General features: G+C 39.0%; 1 protein-coding gene across 5 annotated transcripts in view; it reads left to right on the forward strand.

Moving 5' to 3' along the window:
- The first annotated feature begins 8,977 nt into the window (after nt 1-8,977).
- Nucleotides 8,978-16,606, forward strand: part of ZNF197 (zinc finger protein 197) — a 28,741-nt gene continuing 21,112 nt past the window's right edge. For 3 of the 5 annotated variants that reach the window (XM_059390477.1, XM_059390480.1, XM_059390481.1), the window contains exons 1-2: nt 8,978-9,125; nt 14,913-15,382. In XM_059390477.1, the coding sequence (XP_059246460.1) occupies nt 14,984-15,382 (399 nt within the window). In that variant the 5' untranslated portion in view covers nt 8,978-9,125; nt 14,913-14,983. Of the gene's footprint in view, nt 9,126-14,903; nt 15,383-16,606 lie in introns of all 5 variants that reach the window. The other 2 variants (XM_059390478.1, XM_059390479.1) reach the window with 2 other exon arrangements.

Raw genomic sequence — 16,606 nt, forward strand, 5'->3', positions numbered from 1 at the left:
TAATTAGATTTTAAACTAAGGACTGTAGTCAGAGATACAGAAGGACACTACATCATTCTTTTTCTTTTTTTTTTAACAAATTTAGTTTTATTTTGAATTTCTTTTTTACAGTGTTTTAAAATAGCATATCATAAATACTTGTAAAACAGAACAATATAATCAAATAGTAAAGAAATATTTTAAGTATAAAGTGAGATACCTCTTCCCTTTTCTCTCCCTCCCATCTCCCATCAGGCCCTTTTTCTGGAATTAGCCACTGTTCACTTGGTTGGTGTCCTTTCAGATATGTTCCATGCATTACTCAAACATACATATTCAATGCATGAAATTCTTTTTTTTTTCACACAGGTTATTACTGATTCATTCTTCTGAAGCGTGTTTGTTCCACATGATTTAATGTGATAACTTTTTCATATCTGCACATATTTACTTCATCATTTCTGATTGAAATATATTACTCCATAGTACCGAAGTACTATTACTTATTTAACCAGCCCTCTGTTGATGGCATTTAGATCATTTCCACTTTTTCACTGTTATAAACAACATTGCAATTAACATCCTTTAAATGTTGATAATATTGCAAAATCACTCTCTAAAAAGATTATAGTAATTTATACTTCTTTTTTTTTAATTTATTTTTTATTTATTTTCAGCATAACAGTATTCATTATTTTTGCACCACACCCAGTGCTCCATGCAATCCGTGCCCTCTAAATTACCCACCACCTGGTACCCCGACCCCCCCCCCCCCGCCCCTTCAAAACCCTCCGATTGTGTTTCAGAGTCCATAGTCTCTCATGGTTCACCTCCCCTTCCAATTTCCCCCAACTCCCTTCTTCTCTCTATCTCCCCATGTCCTCCATGCTATTTGGTATGCTCCACAAATAAGTGAAACCATATGATAATTGACTCTCTATCCTTGAATTATTTCACTCAGCATAATCTCTTCCAGTCCCGTCCATGTTGCTACAAAAGTTGGGTATTCATCCTTTCTGATGGAGGCATAATACTCCATAGTGTATATGGACCACATCTTCCTTATCCATTCATCCGTTGAAGGGCATCTTGGTTCTTTCCACAGTTTGGCGACCGTGGCCATTGCTGCTATAAACATCAATGGGGTACAGATGGCCCTTCTTTTCACCACATCTGTATCTTTGGGGTAAATACCCAGGAGTGCAATGGCAGGGTCATAGGGAAGTTCTATTTTTAACTTCTTGAGGAATCTCCACACTGTTTTCCAAAGAGGCTGCACCAACTTGCATTCCCACCAACAGTGGAAGAGGGTTCCCCTTTCTCCACAACCTCTCCAACACCTGTTGTTTCCTGTCTTGTTAATTTTGGCCATTCTAACTGGTGTAATGTGGTATCTCAACGTGGTTTTAATTTGAATCTCCCTGACGGCTAGTGATGATGAACATTTTTTCATGTGTCTGATAGCCATTTGTATGTCTTCATTGGAGAAGTTTCTGTTTATATCTTCTGCCCATTGTTTGATATGATTGTCTGTTTTGTGTGTGTTGAGTTTGAGGAGTTCTTGATAGATTCTGTATATCAACCTTTTGTCTGTACTGTCATTTGAAAATATCTTCTCCCATTCCGTGGGTTGTCTCTTTGTTTTGTTGACTTTTTCCTTTGCTGTGCAGAAGCTTTTGATTTTGATGAAGTCCCAAAAGTTCATTTTCACTTTTGTTTCCTTTGCCTTTGGATACATATCTTGAAAGAAATTGCTGTGGCGGATATCGAAGAGTTTACTGCCTATGTTCTCCTCTAGGATTCTGATGGATTCCTGTCTCACACTGAGGTCTTTTATCCATTTCGAGTTGATCTATGTGCACTACATCATTCTTAATGGGTCTATCCACCATGAAGTTCTACCAAATTTAAATATTTATGCCCCCAATATGGAAGCAGCCAACTACATAAGACAATTGTTAATCACAATAAAGACTCATATTAATATGAATATATTAATAGTAAGAGATCTTAACAGGCCACTCTCAGTATAGAGAGATCATCCAAGCAGAAAATCAATAAAGAAACAAGAGCATTGAATGACACATTGGACCAGATGGACCTCAAAGATATATGCAGAACATTCCACCCTAAAACAACAGAATACTCATACTTCTTGAGTGCACATGTAACCTTCTCTGGAATAGACGACATACTGGGTCACAAATCAGGCCTGAATTGACACCAAAAGACAGATTATTCCCTGCATATTCTCAGATCACAATGCTTTGAAACTGGAACTCAACCATAAGAAATAGTTTAGAAGGAATTCAAACACCTGGAAGCTAAAGACCACCTTGCTTAAGAATGCTTGGATCAATAACGAAATCAAAGAAGAACTTAAACAATTCATGGAAACCCATGAGAATGAAGACACTTTGGTCTCAAACCTATAGGATATGGCAAACACAGTCCTAAGGGGGAAGTACATAGCCATCCAAGCTTCTCTCAAAAAATTTGAAAAATCCAGAATACACAACTCTCTTAACACCTTAAAGAACTGGAGAATCAACAACAAGTTAAGCCAAACCCACACAGGAAAAGGGAAATAATCAAGATTAGAGCAGAGATCAATGAGATAGAAACTAGAGATATAGTAGAATGCATCAGTGAAACTAGAAGCTGGTTTTTTGAAAGAATCAATAAGATCAATATACCATTGGCCAAACTAATCCAAAAGAAAAGAGAGAAGGCCCAAATTAATAAAATTATGAGTGAAAAGGGAGAGATCACAACTAACACCAAGGAAATAGAAGCTATCATCAGAAATTATCAACAGTTATATACCAATAAGTTAAGCATCCTAGATGAAATGGATGCATTTCTGGAAACCTATCAATTTCCAAAACTGAATCAGGAAGAAATTGAAATCCTGAATAGACAAATATCTAGCAATGATATTGAAGCAGTGATCAAAAACCTCCCAAAAAACAAGCACCCAGGACCTGATGGATTCTCTGGAGAATTCTACCAAACTTTCAAAGAAGAAATAATCCCTGTTCTCCCGAAGCTGTCTCAAAAAATTGAATTAGAAGGCAAATTTCCAGATTCTTTTTATGAAACCAGCATTACCCTGATCCCCAAACCAGGCAAAGACCCCATTAAAAAGGAGAACATCAGACCAGTAATCTTGATGAATATGGATGCCAAAATTCTCAACAAGATCCTAGCTAATAGGATCCAAGAGTACATTAAAAAGATTATCCAGAATGACCAGGTGGGATTTATCCCAGAGTAGAGAGCCCAGATATGGACCCTCAACTCTATGGTCAAATAATCTTCGACAAAGCAGGAAAAAAATATACAGTGGAAAAAAGACAGTCTCTTCAATAAATGGTGCTGGGAAAATTGTACAGCTATATGTAGGAGAATGAAACTCGACCATTCTCTTACACCGTATACAAAGATACACTCAAAATGGATAAAAGACCTCAACGTGAGCCAGGAATCTATCAGAATCCTAGAAGGGAACATAGGCAGTAAACTCTTCGATATCAGCCATAGCAACTTCTTTCAAGATATGTCTCCAAAGGCAAAGGAAACAAAAGTGAAAACGAACTTTTGGGACTTCATCAAGATCAAAGCTTCTGCACAGCAAAGGAAACAGTCAACAAAACAAAGAGGCAACCCACGGAATGGGAGAAGATATTTTCAAATGACAGTACAGACAAAAGATTGATATCCAGGATCTATCAAGAACTCCTCAAACTCAACACACACAAAACAGACAATCATATCAAAAAATGGGGAGAATGTTAGGGCTGATTTAATGTTAAAACCTGTTTAACTATTAGGGCCTGCTTAGCCAGAGCCACTCCATATTGCCTAGATTGCCATATTGTTACATCCACGTACTTCATTCCGGGGATAAATGCCCCTGTATTTCCTGGTATGATCCCGGATATCGATTCCGGGAGTAAACGCCTTAACAATAGAAGCCACATACCTTGAGTCTGCAGTTATGCCCTATAAAACTAACCTGTGAGATCCGGACTGGGTGGCTCTCTCCAGAGGCGGCCCTGACCAGTCAGTCTAATTTCTAATGCTTGGCATAGAATAAGGCTTTGCATAACTTTTACTTTGTCTCAGTCTCATTCCTTTGATAACAGACCCCAACACAGAAGACATGAACAGACACTTCTCCAATGAAGACATACAAATGGCTATCAGACACATGAAAAAATGTTCATCATCACTAGCCATCAGGGAGATTCAAATTAAAACCACATTGAGATACCACCTTACACCAGTTAGAATGGCCAAAATTAACAAGACAGAGAACAACATGTGTTGGAGAGGATGTGGAAAAAGGGGAACCCTCTTCCACTGTTGGTGGGAATGCAAGTTGGTGCAGCCTCTTTGGAAAACAGTGTGGAGATTCCTCAAGAAGTTAAAAATAGAACTTCCCTATGACCCTGCCATTGCACTCCTGGGTATTTACCCCAAAGATACAGATGTAGTGAAAAGAAGGGCCATCTGTACCTCAGTGTTTATAGCATCAATGGCCACGGTCGCCAAACTGTGGAAAGAACCAAGATGCCCTTCAACGGATGAATGGATAAGGAAGATGTGGTCCATATACACTATGGAGTATTATGCCTCCATCAGAAAGGATGAATACCCAACTTTTGTAGCAACATGGACGGGACTGGAAGAGATTATGCTGAGTGAAATAAGCCGAGAGAGTCAATTATCATATGGTTTCACTTATTTGTGGAGCATAAGGAATAACACAGAGTACATGGTGAGATGGAGAGGAGAAGGGAGTTGGGGGAAATTGGAGTGGGAGACAAATCATGGCAGACTGTGGACTCTGTGAAACAACCTGAGGGTTTTGGAGGGGCGGTGGGTAGGAGGATTGGGTGATCCTTGTGGTGCGTGTTGTGGAGGGCATGTATTATATGGAGCCCTGGGTGTGGTGCATGGACAATTAATTTTCGAACACTGAAAATAAAATAAATTTAAATTTAAAAAATAATGACATTGAATGTGAATGGGTTAAGCCACCAAATAAAAAAGGAGAGAGGTCATATAAATAATATATGTATATATTTCTACAGGAGATGCAATTTAGGTTCAGTGATTCAAACAGATTAAATGTGAAAGGATAGAAAAATTCCTATCATGCAATGAGCTGGATTGATTATGCTAATATCAGAGAAAATGATCTTTGAAATGGGAAAGATGAAGAGATGAAGAGGTACATCTCATAAAAATATGAAATGAGATAAGTTAATCCATCAGGAAGATAAAACAGTTTTATATGCATCTAATAAAAGATCCCCAAAATACATGGAGGAAAAACTGATAGGCATTAAAGGAGAAACAGACACTTCAACAATAGCTGGAAACATCAATATCCTACCTTCAAGAGCAGATAGAAAAATCAGAGATCAGCAAGGAAATGTGGAACTTGAACACTTTATCCAAAGAGACATTATTTCATCCCTAGGACAATCCACCTAACAACAGCATAATATACATTTTACTCAAGTGCACGTAGAACATTCTCCCAGATAGACCATATACTAGGCTATAAAACGAACTTCAATACTTTTAAAAGGATTGAAATAATAAAGTGTGTTCTCTGACCATAATGTAACTTAAGTGCATCACTCTCTTAAAAAAAATAAAGCTCAAGAATATATACAGGAACAAAATATATCCAGTTCCCAAAAATGTAAAATTCAAAATATCTGGTGTACACTTACTACCGGGCATGCAAACAGATAGGAAATACAGCCTATATTTACAGACACACAAAATCAATCAAAACAACCTGCAACTGTTACAAGTATTAGAATCAACCAAGGACATTAAAGCAGTTATAACTATATATCATACAATCAAAAACCAGAGGAAAGATTGAACTTTCAAACATAGAAGAAATAAAAAAAGACCTAAAGCTGAAATTCTAGACATGAAAATTATAGTGTCTGAGATAAAAAATACATTGGAAGGAAAGTTCTGCCTGATGGTTTTACCACACTCATTAAATTCATAGGGCTTCTCTTCAGTGTGGATTCTAATGTTCATTGAGGGGTGAGTTCTGCATAATAGATCTGCCACATTCACCACATAGATGGAATTTCTACACCTTCAGAACTTATTGATGTTCAGAAGGATGTATTAGGATGTTCCTATATTTCCTTACATTCAGCAATCCCCCTTCTTGTATGTTTTTAAGATTCCTCCTTGTCTATTACTTCCAAGAAATCACTTTCCAATCTACTTCTTTTTTCATGTGAGGGTTGGCTTCTAGTTTCTCTAAAGTTCTTTACATGCATCTAGCTTCTGATCCCCTAGGAACCACCCCACAGAGTCCTCCTGATGTATCATTAGATGATTCTTATCTTTTAGAAATTTTCTTTCTCTTTGGAGTCAACTTTGAACTCTGCATCCTGTTCTCATCTGCTGCCAAAAGACAGAAGAAAACTACTTTTACTAATTTTTGTCCTGTGGTGGAAACAGGATCATCAAGAAACCTATACCTTCAAATAAAAACAAAAACCTTCCCATTATGGGTAAAGAATGGGGTAACACATTGAGAACAGGAGAGGAAATTGAAAACAGCTACATTTTTTTTTTTCTTCCGCAATAGAAAAGGGGAAGTTGATCAAGTCAGGGAAGTAGAAGAGATATCAGGACAGACAAATGTTGAACAATCACAGTCAAGTTAGGGCATTGAAAAAGGAAGAGACAAGTTTGTGGTGTTATGTTACAGAAGTAAGATCCTTGGTAAAATGAGTAATTCTAAGGTCCTTTCCAACCATGACATCATATGGTACCATGGCTCTCAGATAAGGTGTTGGAGAGACAAAGAGGTGACAAGCACTTCAAGTCAAATATGCAAGATGACAGAGTGATCATGGCCATGATTACTAAGCATGAAAATGTTGATTCCTTTCAATCTAGTTTTAACCAAGGCCAAAAACTATCATGCCATTTTAGTATGTGGGAAATCTGAGTCCCTGACTGTTAAGCCCACCATCTCCACAGCTGACCATTGTCTTCACCTAATCAATCACAGAAACTGTCTTGTCAAAAAGGCCTATTCCAGGAGGCTTTCCTGACCCAGTTTTGGCTGAGGGGGAAGCTGAGGGAACCATATTTTTTTTCCAAGTGACCCTACTTATTCCGTAATGGACCACAGGTGATTGGACCAAAGCCATTCACCAGACCCATCTGTGGCTTATCTCTAGGTTAATTACCATCCTCTGTTATGGCTTCGTGGGGGTGGGGACAAAGCTCTGCCCTAACAGAAATTATATTTAGTGGCCAAGCCAACAGGAATACCTCTCTATGGAAATTCTGAATTAGAAGTAGGGCAAAGACAAGACAGTTAAAAGCAGGAACTGAAGGTGGAATGATGTATGGAAAGAAGCAGTGCCATTAGGAGCCACAGCAAATAAGGTATGATGGAACAGAAACTGAAATGAAGAAGAAGCTGTGAGGGGGACAGAAGATTCTTCTTCACAGCTGAGCAGCAGTGAGAAAAGTAGAGAGGAAACATATATGGAGCAACTAAGTTACATTCACAGTGCAACACTGAGGTAAAAATTCATTTATTTTTGTTCTTGAGGCTTTCAGAGAGCCATCCATTGAGGTACATTCTCCATGAGGACCTGATTCTCAGAGTCTAAGAGACTGGTTGGGCTTGGATCCCTTCTCATTGTGGTAAGAAATTTTAACCATAGATCCCTCTTTGACCAGGGGCGCTTCCTTTTCCTCATTATTGTATCATTCAGGAGAATGAAATGTGTTAATCAAGCTTGATAATATGTGTCCCTGTGTAAAGTCCTATATAACTTAGAAGTTAAAGAAGTTAAAGAATTGATCCTCTGAAATAAGATAGTCTCCAATCAGACTGATACATGAGTGTTCACAAAATTGGGCATTGTGTAAGGACACATTCTTATTTTAATACAAAATGTTGATTATAAGTTTAAGTTTATCCAAAAGCAGAGCCTGACCCAAGTCTTTAGAAATAGGTAGGTTATTTGGTAAGTGATCTCAAAAAAGCAGAAGAGAGGCAGCAGGCAGAATAACACAGGCAATAGAGGACAAGCCAATAAAGTGTGCATTATTAAGTGATTCTCCTGTGAGCAAATAAGGTCCACTCTCACTTGGTGATCACTAAGGATCCAAGTAGGACATAGCTGAAAATTTTCTTGTCAAAGCACAGCAAGCTTGGGCATTTATGCACCAATTTTTTTTTTTTTTTTTAAATTCTTTTAGGGTTGCTTTGGAGCTGCTATTCTACCACTCCTTCCAAGCAGAACCTGAGACCTGGCTGGTTAGAGAAAGTCCTGAAGGAAAAAACAACTGAGTTGTCATAGTGCACACTACAAATGGAAGGCTGTCAGGATGGATAGAACCATTCCACAAGAGTTGCACAAAAATCGCAGGTTGGCAGATGTGACTGTGGTATAGAACACAGATAGCATATTCTTCAGGTAACAAGCAAAACCTGCTTTTAATATTTAACTCAAATAATTTAATCTCAAGAAATAATCCTTTCGCCCGTGTAGTAACTTCTTCCATTATTTTCCAGGACCCAGACAAGAAGTATCTGCACAACCCCTTGGACTGGGAAGGGCTTCAGTTAAATTTTGTTCAGCTTCCCAGCTAGGCTAGTATCTCCTAAGGCTAGGAGATACTAGGTCAATTTCAGGACTACTGCCTTTGGGCCTCTCCAAAGCATAGTTTATTTAAGAGCCATGACCTTCTATACAGAACTCCGGATGGTTCAAGCTAAGCTAGTAGGTCCAATTCATTTAGGAGGTAACAAGCGTCCTGAAGCACGTACGCATCTTCCAGTCTGGAATGCAACAGCTCCCACCAGTCAGTTGGGAGAAATGACAATCCAAAGGCACAGAAACTCCGACGTTCTCGCCTATTCAGGCGAAAACAAGGAATCATAGAGATGTGTCTTCCCAGAGAGCCAGGGCTGGAAGGGGTTGGTTAGCAACCGGAAGTAGCGGTACCCCCGGGTCAGCCATTATTCTGGACCTTGGGGCCGTGGTGTCCGGGTCTCCGTGTCATCTGTCGGCGTCCTGGCCCCCGGGCGGAGGTACCCAACGCTGGAGGCGCAGCGAGAACCCCCGGTGAGCGGGGTGGGCTCGGGTCGGCTGGGCTGGCGCGGAGGGCGGTCCGGGGTAGGTGCTGAAGCTCCGTTGGGCTGCGCAGTCGTCGCCGGCCCGTCCCCGGCGCTGACCCCCAGCATGGTACCTCCTTAGCTCGGTGTTGGAGTGGACGCCCTGGCCTCGACTTGGGCAGATGCCGGCTGGGGAAGGTAGTGAGGACAGATACCTGAGTCTGTGTGTGTCTGTGCTGCTGGAGTCCGATAATGAAGACAGCGACCGCAGTAGCCAGGCCTTTCTGCTTTTCCTCAGTCTTTCTTGAGGTTGATAGAAACAGCTTGAGACTTCCTAGAGCTGTGGCAAGCGGCCTCCTACGACTTGTTTCTTTGGTAGGGATGGAATAATTTCCATCTTTTAATTTGGTATTATAATGGTATTTAAAAAGCAAACTTCCACCACCCATACCAGCATTACTTAAGGGAGTATATTTAAACGCTAAGTACTGACGCTGTAAATTCAGAATAAATGCCATTCTTGCAAGAAAGGTCATTGCCAACCTGTATCAGTGATTGTGTATAGTTACTGTGTTTTTCGTTTTATGGTTTGCCAGATTACGTGTTTATAACGAACCAGCGTTTGGAAACTGTTGCTTTAGAATGAATGTTGTTTGGCTTTCGGAAGTCTTTAGATGGAAGTATTTTGGACTTTCGGAATTCAGTTCCATGATTTCAGAATCTGCTTCCACAACTCTACCAGTCCAGTGGCCTTGAACTGCTTAGTTCCTCTGAGCCTTCTTTTGTTCTTTCTAACTTATAGCTCACAAGCCTTTCATAAGAAGCAAACAAACTGTATTTTTTAGGATTTATTTTTATCTGTGAAGTTAGAGTAAATAGAATTTTAATAATTCACTGTAGAAAATCCTTTTCCCCCCAAGTTTTATTGATCTCAAAATAAACTTTATTCTTTTGAGCAGTTTTAGTTTCACCCCCAAATGAGCAGAAAACACAGATTTTCCATATACTTCCTACCCCCCATTCATGCGTAGCTTTCCTTACTAAAAACATCCCCTACTGGACTGGTATATTTGTTAAAATCAGTGAACCTTGATTGACATGTCATCATCACCCAAATTCTATAGTCATTACATTAAGATTTACTCTTGGTGTTATACATTCCATGGGTTTGGATAAATGTAAAATGACACGTGTAATGTAGCCACCATTATAGTATTGTACAGATAATACTATATTGCCCTAGAAATACTAGGATTGCCCTAGAAATCCTCTGTGCTGTGCCTGTTCATCCGTTTCTCCTCCCAGCCCTCGGCCACTATTGACCTTTTTATGGACTCTAACGTTTTACCTTTTCCAGAATGCCATGTAGTTGGAATTGTACAGTATATAGTTTTTTCAGATTGGCTTGTTTCACCTAGTAATAGGCATTTTACGATTCCTCCATATCTTTTCATGGCTTAACAGTTCTTTTCTTTTTAGTGCTGAATAATGTTCCATTGTTGGGATGAACTACAGTTTATCCATTTACCTACTGAAGGACATTTTGGTTGCTTCCAGATTTTGGCAGTTATGCATAATGTTGCTATAAACATCTATGTCCAGGTTTTTGTATGGATATGTTTTTAACTCTTTTTAATAAATACCAAGGACCACAATTGGCAGATTGTATGGTAAAGATTATGTTTAGCTTTGCAAGAAACTGCCAAACTGTCTTCCAAAGTTGGCTGTACCATTTCGCATTCCTACCAGTAATGAATGAAAGTTCCTTTTGCTTCACATCCTCACCAGCATTTGGTGTTGTCTGAATGTGTTCTTGTGTATTCTGGATTTTGGCTATCTTTTTTTTTTTTTAAAGATTTTTTAAAGATTTATTCATCTGACAGACAAAGATCGCAAGTAGTCAGAGAGGCAGGCAGAGAGAGAGGGGGAAGCAGGCTCCCTGCTGTGCTGAGAGCCTGATGTGGGGCTTGATCCCAGGACTCCGAGATCATGACCTGAGCTGAAGGCAGAGGCTTAACCCACTGAGCAACCCAGGTGCCCCTGGATTTTGGCTATCTTAATAGGTGTGTAGTGGGTATCTTATTGTTTTAACTTAACATTTCTCTGATCACATATGATGTAGAGCATACCTTCATGTTTTGTTTAGAATCTGTATATTTTCTTTGATGAGGTGTCTGTTAAGGTCTTTGGGCCATTTTTAAAATTGAGTTGTTTTCTTACTGTTGAGTTTTAAGAGTTCAGTTCTTTATCAGATATGTATGTCTTTTGCAAATTTTTCTCAGTCTGTGGCTTATCTTCTTATTCTCTTGACTTTGTCTTTCACAAAGCAGAAGTTTTTAAATTTTATCAAAGTCCAACTTACTGTTTTTTTCATGGATCACACCTTTTGTGTTGTATCTAAAAAGTTATCACCAGGGGCACCTGGATGTCTTAGTGGGTTAACCCTCTGCCTTCAGCTTAGGTCATGTTCTCAGGGTTCTGGGATCAAGCCCTGAATTGGGCTCTCTGCTCTGCGGGGAGCCTGCTTCCCCCCTCTCTCTCTGCCTGGCTCTCTGCCTACTTGTGTTCTCTCTCTCTGTCAAATAAATAAATAAAATATTTTTTAAAAAGTTATCGCCATAACCAATATCATTTAAATTTTTTTCCTCTGTTATCTTCTAGGAATTTTATAGTTTTGCATTTCACATTGAGATCCATCCTCAGTTAATTTTTGTGAAGGGTGTAAGATTTATCGAGGTTCTTTTTTTTTTTTTTTTTTTTTGCATGTGAATGTCCATTTATCTTGGCACCATTTGCTGAAAATACTTTGTTCCACTGTATTTTCTTGCCTTTCTTCCTTTATCAAATAACGGTTTTATTTGTGTGGATCTATTTCTGGACTCTGTATTTTGATCATTAATTTATCTATTCTTTCACCAACACCATGCTATCTTGATTACTGTAATTTTATCATAACTCTTCATGTGTGGTGTCAGTCCTTCAGCTTTGTTCTTCTTCAATGTCATGTTGGCTGTTCTGGGTTTTTTGCCTCTACTATAAACTTTAGAATGAGTTTGTTGGTATTACAAAATAACTTAGCTGAGGTTGTAATTGGAGCTGCACTGAACTAAAGATAAAGTAGGGAAGAACTAGCACTTTGGCAATATTGAATCTTTCTGTATGTGAACGTGGTATAGAAATCCTTTTTGAAAGTTCCTTTCCATCACCCTCAGATCAGTTACTCAGAATCTGTTCAGTTTTTCTCAGTTATTTTATCCAAGTGCTACATAGTTTAGAATTTAATCATTTGTTTAGACCATTGTAAAACTTTACTGGCCTTCTTGAGATGTAGCCCTCCCTCCCGCATCATTCCTCCTATATAGATTTTTGACCCTGTTAATACTACATTCATGCTTAGAGTAGGAAAGGCCTTTCTAACTATGACACAAAACCTAGAGCATGAAGAAAGATTGGTTGCATGGCAAAACGAATATAAACAAAGTCACATAAGGTGTATGGCAAAGACATGAGAAAAGGAAAAAAATTTCCACTCCCATCTTAACAAAGGACTAGTTTTCTTACAGTGTAAACAGTGTGTACACAATAGTCAATATCACAATTATAAACTTGCAGGGCACCTGGGTAGCTCAGTTGGTTGGGTATCTGTGCTTGGCTTAAGTCAGGATCCCAGGGTCCTGGGATCCGGCCCATGTCAGGCTCCCTGCTAAGCTTTCTCCTCTCTCTTCTCCCCTCCCCTGCTGCTTGTGTGCATATGTGAGCACTCTCTCTCTCCATCAAATGAATAAGTAAAATCTAAAAGATAATTATAAGGTCATATAAATTTTGATCCAGCAGTTCTTTGAGGAACTTTTCACGTTTATGCCTACACACATGCAAATTGATGTATGCTCAAGGCTTTTAATGGTAATATTTTTTTAATAAGAAAAAATTGAAAACTGCCTATCTGTAATGGAGTGGGTAAATAAATTACGATACACCTGTATAGAGTGATACCATGCATCAGTAAAAGACAGGAGGGGCTGTGTTTGACAGGAAAGACTTCTAAGATACATTTTTTTTTTAAGGGTTTTATTTTTAAGTAATCATCTAAGTAATCTCTGTACCCTCCCTCCCTGCCTGCCTGCCTGCCTTCTTTCCATATAAAGCACATTTCTAATAGGGCTGTATGTGCTATTATTCCCATGATTTTGGAAATACAGTTCTTCCTGGAATGGCTTGCCTAATACTCCAATGGTCTTTTTATTTTTCTTTAAAGTCCAATCCAAAATAACCTTTCATGAATTCTTTCTGTGCTGGTATGACCTCCTATTAATTTTATTTACATACTATATTGAAATTGTGTTTACATTTCTCCCTCCTCTGCTTAGTTATAAACATGCTCTGTAAGGGTCTAAGTGTTAAATAAAATTAGTGAGTGTGCTTTCATATGTCATTGGCAGTAATGTAACTGTTATACTCTCAAAAGCTTAAAACTATTTGTACCTTTCAGCCCAGCAGTTTTTTTTCTGGGAATTTTTCCTGAAAAAATAAGCAGAGATGTAACCAAAAATTCACTTGCAAGGATAGTCATTGTGGCCTAATTTATAATAGGAGGAAATTTTAAGTAATTTAAATGTCTAACAACAGGGGAATACTTAAGTATGAATGGTCTCTTACGCTCTTAAAATAATGATGAGGATTATGTAATATATGTTTACAAGATATATGTGAAAAGCAAGTTACAGAGATGTACTGTTGATTCCAGTCTTGTGATACAAATTGGTGCAGATGATCAGAAGAATGTAGTACAAAATAATAGCAGTGATTATTCTCTGGTTTTGTCTTTTCCGATTTTACAAATTTTATGTTTGTAATAAGGAAATTAATGTTATTTCCAAAAAAAGATTTTTAGAGAGCCACAAGCTTAACTTTCATATAGTAAAAGTAAAATTTATCTGAATATTTTTATTGATGTAGTGAACAATTTTCAGAGAATTTAAAGTACGTATAGTAAAGCTAACTTAGTTTAGCTTTTTGTGTTAATTGAGAAGGTGTTAGGATTTTGTCTCACGTGTATTAGAATTAAGACCTTACTTGTTGACTATAAGGAACATAGGAAAGAGTTCTATTTATAGAAAGATAATGACTGGGGCGCCTGGGTGGCTCAGTGGGTTAAGCCTCTGCTTTTGGGTTCAGGTCATGAGCTCAGGGTCCTGGGATGGAGTCCTGCATCAGGCTCTCTGCTCAGCGGGAGCCTGCTTTCCCCTCTCCCTCTGCCTGCCTCTCTGGCTACTTGTGATCTCTCTCTCTCTCTCTGTAAAATAAATAAATAAATAAAATCTTTTAAAAAAAGATAATAACTGACATTTGAGTCCATATGCAGATACTGTTCAATACTTGAAATGTATGTAAATACCAAAATTTTACACAAGGCTGTATATAGTAGGACCTATTATTACCCCATTCTTCAGGTTAAGAAATAGACTCAGTAGTGAAGTAACTTGTTCAAGATCACACAGGAGTAGGCAGAATGCCCATTGTTAGAGTTAGATAAAGATTTATTATAATTAGGTGGAGGAGACATTATGAATAAAGACTAAAGGGATTTCATAACTTTGGTTGCAACAGTGGTCTGGGTAACATCAGTGTCTGTGTCCTTAGAGCCTTGGACAGGGGCTTCTGTCAGAGGAGGCACTGCCCAGAACCTAGAACCTTGCATGCAGGGAGCTTCTCTTCATCACTGGAAACTGACTGGGGTCTGGAAATTTTGGTTATTGCTTTGGGTTAACTTTATCAATGATTTCTTGAGGTCTTCTAGATGATGTTCTCCAGGCTTTAAGGAAGAAGTCAAGCAAGAATTGAGAGGGCCTGGAGAGGAGCCTTTCTTAAATGACAACAATGACAAGAGAAAATTGGGCCCACAGTGCTCTGAGACAAGAGGGTCTTGTTAAAGGGAAGGATGATACCTGGAAATGGGGAACCAGCTTCCAAGGAAGCAATTCCTCTGTTTGGGAGACATCCCACCTGCACTTTAGACAGTTACGTTACCATGAGACATCTGGACCCCATGAGGCACTGAGCCGGCTCCGGGAGCTCTGTCGTCGGTGGCTGAGGCCAGAAGCCCGTACTAAGGCCCAGATCCTGGAGCTGCTGGTCCTGGAGCAGTTCCTGAGCATTCTGCCTGGGGAGATTCGGACTTGGGTGCAGATCCATCGTCCTGGCAGTGGTGAGGAGGCCGTGGCCCTGGTAGAGGAGCTACAAAAGGACCTCGATGGACCAGCACTAAAAGTGAGAAAGGGGGAGGGGAAAATTTTGGGATGGAAGGAAAGAGAGAATTAAGGCAGGGCAAGCTGGGCTGGAGAGTGATCCTATAATTTTCATAAATAATTAATAGCTCATTAGCAACCCTAATGCTTATTACAATAGGTTCATGAGCTATTTCAGATCATAGAATATCTGTGGAGAAATGGATTTATGATTGGCATCTTGGGCCTAATTCAGAGTTAGCAAAAAGGCATTGATTGCATTTTATCCCTCTGGGTGATGCCTGCTAATGCAGAATTCAGTTGGATAACCTGAGGAACATAGTGTTTCTAAGTGTTCCCCTAAACAGAAGCATATGTATCATTTGTATAAGTTTATTAAGAATGATGATATAAGCTTGGAGTATAAAAGAATGATTTAGAAAGCTTCATTCTTGAAGCTTTTTACTTGAAGCCTTCTAAATCTGGCAGGACCTCCCCTTGTGTGCCCCTAATGGGGATTTTGTGAGCCAAGGGATTGGGTTGAGATACTTTTGGAAAAATTTTATTATTCTTGACCATTAAATTGGGATCTTATATATTTCCTAGTGTGTGTGAGATCTCTTTCTGTCAGTCTGTAGTCCACTAGGAACATTTGTATATAAAAAGTCTGAAACGTAACTTAAACTTGGGAGTGGCACCAAGGAGGGGCTTTTATTTTAATCACAAAAATGAAGAATTTTAGAGCTATATATTTCATTCCAAGGCACTCCTTATTTGAGAGATAGGAAGGTGGAGGCAGAGAAGGATTCACTGGATTTCCTTATGTCATATATCTAGCTAGCAGCAAAACCATGTGTTTAGACTCTTGGTGTTTCTTCTGTTGGAGCAGGAAGGGATAATAAAGGGGTAAATAAGTAGAAGAGTGTATTGAACCCAGCCAAGTCGGATGTAAAACCAGGTCTGAAGCTAAAACCCATACTTTAGTTATTACTTATTACTTCCCATTCCCTCCTTAGCCCACACCCAGATCTCGCTTCTGTTTCCACCATTCTGTTCAGTCTCAGTGAGAGAGGTCACCGGTGCCATGAGTGGGGCTAGAGGGCTAGCTCCATTGTTCTCAAGGCAAAGGTTTACTGCTGTTTTGATGCTCAATACTTGAGGTGGATCTTTGATATCATAGTTCTAGATTGTGGGCAGAAAGAGGTCTGTAGTGGTTAGGTGAGTCTGTTTTCTGGAGGTACAAGAAGAGTCAGCTTATTTTGTTTTC

This window comes from Mustela nigripes, chromosome 2, assembly GCF_022355385.1.
Source record: "Mustela nigripes isolate SB6536 chromosome 2, MUSNIG.SB6536, whole genome shotgun sequence".
NCBI classification, from domain to species: Eukaryota; Metazoa; Chordata; class Mammalia; order Carnivora; family Mustelidae; genus Mustela; species Mustela nigripes.